General features: G+C 35.3%; 1 protein-coding gene across 1 annotated transcript; it reads left to right on the top strand.

Annotated features, from left to right (window-relative positions):
* The first annotated feature begins 390 nt into the window (after positions 1-390).
* Positions 391-3,683, top strand: LOC108669625 (peptidyl-alpha-hydroxyglycine alpha-amidating lyase 2-like). The gene is made up of 5 exons (XM_018157003.1): positions 391-405; positions 633-693; positions 960-1,172; positions 1,379-1,491; positions 1,821-3,683. Exons 1-5 carry the CDS (start codon positions 391-393, stop codon positions 1,929-1,931), a joined length of 513 nt encoding a protein of 170 aa, XP_018012492.1. The 3' UTR covers positions 1,932-3,683.
* The last annotated feature ends 4,595 nt before the right edge of the window (positions 3,684-8,278 follow it).

Genomic DNA, 8,278 nt, shown 5'->3' with positions numbered 1-8,278 from the left:
GGCAGCCATCAGGTGGTAGCCAGCGGTAATCCACTGAGCCACTGGCAGTTATTAAGTGGCAGTCACCAGTAATTCACTGAGCCACTGACAGCCATTAAGTGGCATTTAGCAGCAATTCACTGAGCCACTGGTAGCCATCAAGTGGCAGTCAGCGGTAATCCACTGAGCCACTGGCAGCCACCAAGTGGACGGGATATGAATGGCGAAGAGCATCTTGACAATCATCAGCGGATCGATGAGCGAAGACTGCCGCTGATCTACTGAAATGCAGCGTGCACCACGAAGAACAAATTCGTGTTACGTGCGTGCAAAACACGTGATCTCACCACGTGTATTGCACGAGTTCGTGTGTCGTGCGTGTTAAACACCTGATCGCGGCACGCTTCACGTATGATTTCAAACGCCGTGCGTTCCGAACTCGATATCGTGCCACGCACGAATTCGTGTGTCGTGCGTGCCGAACTTGTGATCGTGGCACGCGCCATGCTAGATTCATTACGCTAGATTTATAATGATCCATCAGGATGTTTATCAAGACTCATGCTGTTCAATCTTATGCTCCAATAGTAGGATAACTGTTGGAACGTCAGGCTTAACCCTGTCTCTTATACACATCTAGATGTGTATAAGAGACAGGCATAAGAAAGAGATTCGACCAGAACGGCGACTTCTTGGCTCAGTTTGGCACCACAGGTAAAGGATAAAATTTTCATGTCGTATTTGATACATGATGTACGAGAATTTTTACATGGTCTGGGTTAAAGTGTATAAAGTATAAAAATGAATCACACAAAACGGACCTTCCAGTAGATCTGACCTAGAACAATGGAACGAGTTTTTTTCTCGTGGTGGCAGAAACGCAATAAAACATATAGAACTGTTTGGGTGCAGCGTATTATTTCTAATTAAGTTTTAACCTTAAATATAAAACAAATGCCATTATTAAACCACGTGTGCAGGAACTAGCAGCCCCCTGAACACGGTGTCTTCACTGCACCTGCCCCACGGAATTGCTCTCGACGAGCCCCTCGATGTGCTGTGCGTCGCAGACAGGGAGGCGGAGAGGATTGTCTGCTTCAGGGCAGGTCTTCTGGAGCCCGAGGTCTTCGGCAAAGTGGTGTCTTCTATCCCTGAGGTGCACGGACGACGCGTGTTCGACGTCGCCTCCATTGGTGAGGAAAATTTACTATTGTTTTATAGTTTATCTAAGTACCGCTGAATGAACGTCCACCTGTGCCGAAAATGGCATCAACGATGGTTACAATTGTGTTTGGGATTGAAAGTTACGGTGAACTGTCGCACCACGATATATATACGTTTTTTGCCAAAATTTTTTAAGTAAATCGGACATGTGACTATCTAAGTTTTGGTTCTTCAGGCGCTGGGATCATGTTGGGTGTGGGTGGGAGTGAAGCTGAGAAAACGTCTGGCATCGCCTTCGCTGCCGACACTTCTGAAGCGTACGTCATGAGCCAGTGGAGGCCTAAGCAGGTAACAAATATTCTTCCCAATTTTTAAATTTAAGAAATTTAAATAAATTTAATGATCTCACATTTTACGTGAGGTTTCACATCATTTCAAATCCTCTAATATAATTTAGATTTTTTGAATTAATTCTAAATCTTCAGGTCAAGTTATGTATATATAGTGACATAATTGTAGATTTCTACTAAATTACAATCGTCGCTGGTAAATCAATGTCAAAATCCAGTAGCTGACTCTTTAGTGCCGATTCCATTATTCAAAACTAAAATATTTAATTTGATTATGATATGATAAGTCACAGCATTTAACATGAATTCAACAAAACTTGTTGGCAGGGCCTGCACAACCCGCATGCTGTCGCTGTATCGCCCGACGCCTCGTCCATCTACATCGCCGAGATGAAACCAAACACCGTCTGGAAGTTCTCGCTACGTCGCAGATACTAATTAACTTCAGAATTGTTCTCAGCAAATTATTTCAACTGTCATCTATACTCAGATACATATTGAACCTACAAAAAATTAAAATTATATCTGACTAAATTGCTTTTAGGTTACGATGTAACTAATTCTATCGACTACGAAAGTTTTGCTTCTAGTCAAACAACAATAAATGGGGGTCAATACAAGCAGAAAGCCTTGCCGTTTGAAGCAGGTCTTGCATTTATAATTGATCTCAATAACGATGTACTAACGATATTAATTTGTATATCGTTCATGCTTATAATAGCCTCAACCCAAAGGAGACTTTCACGAACAAAAATAAAGCCCTGTACATCGAATTTAAAATTAGTGCAAAATGGATTCAGAAGTTATAAGCTATTCAGACTGCATCATAGTAATAGTCATCATAACTGACTATAGTTTCCTGAGGCCATACTTTGAAAAAAGTTAAAGAGATCGTAAGTTCATCAGCCAATCATTAGCGGCCTTACAAGCAAAATGCACCAATCATAGCCAAGAAAATAGAGCGTAAGTACTTACGTTCACTTAGCGAGTTTTAAAAGTATGGCCTCTGATCTCCCACTCGCACCAAACTTACTTCAATTACTTGCACTTCAAGGCACTATAATATCAGTCACTTCAATCCCTCCTACCTGAAACAGAGCAGAGCCACTAGCACTTTGAACGACTACAGTATTAATTCTATAGATATAAATTAATCGAATAATTTTGAATGACTAAGTTCATTTCGCTTCTTTATCTTGGTACATTTGCTCTATGGATATGTGCCCACTTTAGTTTTATTCATCGTTTGCATTCCATTTAGCGAGAAAGGATCTGCTTTGCAGCGTTGTTTAAACGTTATAAAATACGAACAAAAGTGAACCAAAGATATAAATTAGTCATATTATGATAAGTGCAATACTAATGTGATAAAATAGACGATTTAGAGACAACAAATCAGAACGAATTCCAGCGTTACGAGTATCAAACTCTAAAACGCATTAGCTCCAAAATTGACGCGCAAATAAAGATATTTTCTTACAAATAATAATTTAACTCACAAATTGATTCAATACGATTGCGCATGTACGAGTTCTGGGGCCAAAGAAGGAATTTATATTGCGCCAGCTACAATCATTTTATTCATAGCTGTTAGTTATAGTGAAAGATAACCATACTATACTATCATTAAGTCTCCCTTCAGTGTGCAATGATGATTCTCATGTGTGAAGGAAAATTGAATGTACCTATAAAATTCATAAATAAACATTAATGGGAGCTTGTTTATAAAAATTATAAAGAGTTTCGTAAACAAGTATAATTTTTGCAATTAAAAATTGGCTCACGAGATATATATGTACAAGGAAATGTTTTCAAATTTAAAATAATAATTCAGACCCAGCCTGCTGCTAACGCAGCTACCATGTTAACAAATCTATTTATGACGTTAATGCGTGCAGAGAACTATAAGTGATTCGTAATATGAGTTATTCGTCCTCTTAACTTGAGGAATTGTCGGGGAAACCACAGAATATTTCTACGTAAATTTTGTGCCGTCGTGTTCTAACTCGTATAATTCGAGCACAAAATTAGTGAAGGAAGCTACACAATTTTTTCATCATTTACTTGTACGTAGCACATGAAACAAATTCCTAGCAGTATTGAGAGTTAAGTAATATTTATTATTGTCTCATCAACCTCATTATGTCGTCGTATATGTCGTCATTAACAGAATATATCGATTGTCAAACATTTTTAGTTTCATTTGACACGCAAACGAAGTGCTGTCATGTTATTGAATTAATCATCGTGCATCCTATATGTGGCGCCGGATTTTTCTGAAGATATTGCAATACTTATGTCAAATATATCGATGAAGTAAATTCTCAAGGTAAAATCCCCATTCGATTTCCAAGAAATCATATGAGAGACGTTAATGACTACTGATGACATCAGTATAGCCCTGAATTATTCCATAGATGTCTTGCCTATATATAGCTTTATAGCTTTTGTATATACACAGCCTCTGGAAAATCCTGCCACGCGTATAGCACGAAACCTGGACTTCTTTTGCTCGACTCCATCTTTAAAATCTTAGAATAATTTTAGACAAGGAAGAAATACTTAACGTGATGCATTACTATATAGAATGAAAAAGCTAAGTCTCAGCGTCTTGGAATCGTTTTCTCATAGTGAACAGACAAGATCAACGAGGCGAGAAACGCAATTGAAAAAAAGTTATGAAAAACGCCATTGAAAAAAATTATCAGAGAAGGGATAAAATTGTCAGAGAGTAAAGGTGTGAATTGGTACAATTAAATTTTTTCCTTATTCAAAAGTCGCGTCCCTAATATGACTTTTAAATCTAAAAATTTAAAACGAGGCATATCATACAGCGATGTGAGACGTAACATATAACGAAGAGAAACGTTCAATATAACGACTCGAGACAAGACGAAACTTTGCTCAAAGTGGACTATGGATTAAATAAGTCGAACCCTTGATTATTAATGGCAGTATATTGACCAGATTTGGCTGCAAAAAATACTTGGTAGTAATATTTGTTTGTTGAATTTTTCAAACTTTTACAGGCCTACGTAGCAATATATTATATTATTACCGTACAATACCCTACTCGCAGATGATTTGACACGTCAAAATTTAGCTCCTGGATTCATAGTTCATAGTATTTTATACCCGAGCTGTTTTATACTAGTTTTTTTTTGGTAATCAGTCTGCATGATGCCACAAAGCAAAGATGGTATACCTTGAAATTTTTGAGGAGCAAATTGCAGAGCGAACAAACGATGACCGAGGCCAGTATGCATGGGTTATTCATTATTCAAATAAATTCATAACAAATGATGTCATTATGCAAATGAATTCATTATTATTCAAACGAATTGATTATTCAAACGAATTCATTATTCAAACGAATTCGTTATTCAAACGAATTCACTATTAAAACGAATTCATTATTCGAAAGAATTCATTATTTAAACGAATTCATTATTCAAACGAATTCATTATTCAAATGAGTTCATTATCCTTATCCTAATGGATAACCGAAAATTGTGAAACTGTGACGCTCCTGATGTGTCTCTTATAGATTTCATAAAACGAGGCATATCATACAGCGATGTGAGACGTAACATATAACGAAGAAAAACGTTCAATATAACGACTCGAGACAAGACGAAACTTTGCTCAAGGTGGACTATGGATTGAATAAGTCGGATCCTCGATTATTAATGGGCAATATATAGACCAGATTTGACTGCAAAAATAACTTAGCAGTAATTTTTGTTAGTTGAATTTTCCAAACTTTCAACGGCCTACGTAGCAATATATTATATATATATATATATTATTACCGTACAATACCCTACTCGCAGATGATTTGACACGTCAAAATTTAGCTCCTGGATTCATAGTTCATAGTATTTTATACCCAAGCTGTTTTATACTAGTTATTACCACGTTTTTACCACGTTTTTCTTAGCTTCGCTTCGTCTCTGTCTGTCATCAAAAATTCAAACCTTAATATAGAGCACTTCTGAAGATCCTAGAAACTTGAAATTTGGCATGCGTGCTTATGCTGCCTAACGATTCAAGTTTTGATTATCAAAAGTAATGATTTAACAATTTTTTTAGAAAAAAAAATGAAAAAAAATAAAACCCTAAAAATTCACGGTTGGGAATCGAGTTTTTTTTTTTTTTTTGTCGAACATCCAGACTTGCCAACCCTGGAAATTGATTTGAATTGCTAAAATTGCTAAACAAAAAGTAGAAAATAAATATAAAAAAAAACTTTTTTAAAAACCACGTTTTTCTGGTGTTTATAAAACTAAAAATAATGAAATAAAACATATAAAAAACTTTTAAGCACCACATTTTTCTTAACGGACAAAAAAGGAAAATATTTGCTCTTATATAACATTACATAACATTTTGCATAACTTTAATGTTATGTAAGAGTTAATTTTTTTTCGTTAAGAAAACGTGGTATTTAAAAGTTTTTTATTTGTTTTATTTTGGTAATCAGTGTGCGTGATGATACGAAGCAGAGATCGTACCTTGAAATTTTTCGAAGAGCAAATGGCAGAGCGAACAAACGATGACCGATTCATTATTCAAATAAATTCATAAGTCAAATGCTATCACTATGCAAATGGATTCATTATTCAAATGAATTCATTATTATTAAAATTAATTCATTATGCAACTGAATTCATTCCTCAAACGAATTCATTATTCAAACGAATTCATTATCCAAATGAATAACCAAAAATTGTGATATTTTGACGCCCTTGATTTGTCTCGTATAGATTTCATCCCGGATTTCAGCTGAAAGTTTAAATGAAGTCCATTGTTTTCGTTTATCGGTACTAAGCTTCATAAGTTCGTCTCGTTTCTAAACATATGAAAGGGCAAGGAATTCCCTTCGAGTTATGGAATTTCGACACTATTTTTCAGTCATTATTAAATGTGTATGCCCTGAAAATTCTTTCGTTTATACGCAGTCAATTATAATCTAAGTCGATTTTAATCTAATAATAAGATGTTAATTATAACTTGCCAACAAAAGGACAAGCCGCAGCGCCTGCACTGTTGAAGCTCATGTGCAAAATAGCGTAGAAATGTTACAATTATAAAAATAATTTGTACTTCAATACCAGTCTAGTAAAAAATTGTAAATTTAAAATTGTCAAATTATAGTTGCTGCCCGTGATCTAACAAGATGAAAAATCAATGGAAAACAGGCCCAATAGAGCTATTTCAAACATTAGACATATGTATCATAAATTTGCGTATTCTGACCAAACAAAGCAATGCGTTCATCGTTCATTTAATTAACAAAACAAAGCATAAACCATCGGCTGCTTTAGGGTGTGGTTAGCAAACTCAGGAAAATAACCAAATATTGATAATCGTACATGAGCACTCAACCATTTGTTTACCCGTCCTAATTAGAATACAGACAGAGCTTCTATCAATTTTATTATGAATGCTAATCAATAATATTATCGTTGAAGCTTATGGTAATTAGGTCTATGAGATATCACATCTTGATCGGATAAGCAGACCGCTGAAACTTGCCGAGGTATTACCGTTTCCTCCAGTCACTCACAGCTAGAGGCAGGAAGGATGGGTCATTTTTGGCCAAATTCACTCACTGATTTGGAAATTTTTCTGTCGGTTAAATAAAATTTAATTATTCTGTGTGTCAGACTTTTTGGTAATATAATGTGTGCTTATGTCATGGTGATTTTAGAACTAGACTTGAAAATTTCCCTGACGAGTGAGGTGAAATTCAAAACAAGTTGCTACGTGAATAACATGGCAGGGCAAGTGTCGCTAAATATTAATTAATTAATAATAAATAGAAATCGATAAAACTATATGATCGAGGTTAAAAGTTAATGGCATCAAAACTGCATTGGATATTTTGGTTATGAATTTGTATTTTTTTAAATCAGTGAATACCGTAAAGAAGTTTTATGAATTATAAAAAAAACATGAAGCAAATTGGTGTTCCGTTCAACTTCCGTCACTCACTCACTTCCGTAAATGGTTTTAATTTAATATATATAATAGAATCTGTTTTTAATTACTAAATTAGTTGGCAGAATTTGTTCTTAGAATAGGTTGGCAGAATTTGTTCTTTTAAGCAGGTTACATTGAAGACAATTACATGGAGTTACTAAATTGAGTCTATTTTTGAAATTTGGCCCTTGCCTTTTGGGAGCTTCAGGGAACCCCGGTTCCACAACGGACAGGGACTCAGGGTCAGGGAGCCTACGAGGCAGACTGCAATCTCAGATTCTCAGTCACCAGCGGCAAGCGCTGGAGGGAGGTTGTGTTATTGTAATGTGATTTATATTGTCAAGTACTACGAGTAGTTGAACAGTTTTTCCAATGTATTGTGTATAATTTGTATTAGGTTTGGTAAAATGGAGTAAAAACGCTTCCTTGATTTTTCCCCAAAAATTTTATTCGAAACATGATGGTATTAATGTTATTTTCCAAATCCAGTCCTATGCAATGCATGAATTAGCCTAGGATTAGGTACTATGCGAGTTAATATGCATTGGTCGATATACCGTAAGGATTTAATAAAAGCTGTTATATGTTATCTCCATGATTCGAATCATTTACATGCAATTATTGTCGATGTTAAAAAAACTATAAAAATTAATTAAAAACTTGAACTACTTTAGTATACTTGAACTACTTTAGTTTGTACTTTAGTCCAGTCTCTAACTGGCTTTATAAAGTAATTGCCAGGTTCTCGTATTATATGATAAAGCTTTCAAAAATGAGTTTATTTGAGATAAGTTTAGTAG

Source organism: Hyalella azteca, unplaced genomic scaffold (assembly GCF_000764305.2).
Source record: "Hyalella azteca isolate HAZT.00-mixed unplaced genomic scaffold, Hazt_2.0.2 contig16954, whole genome shotgun sequence".
NCBI classification, from domain to species: domain Eukaryota; kingdom Metazoa; phylum Arthropoda; class Malacostraca; order Amphipoda; family Hyalellidae; genus Hyalella; species Hyalella azteca.
The sequence above is the reverse complement of the archived record's forward strand: the minus strand, read 5'-3'. Positions and strand labels throughout refer to the sequence as shown.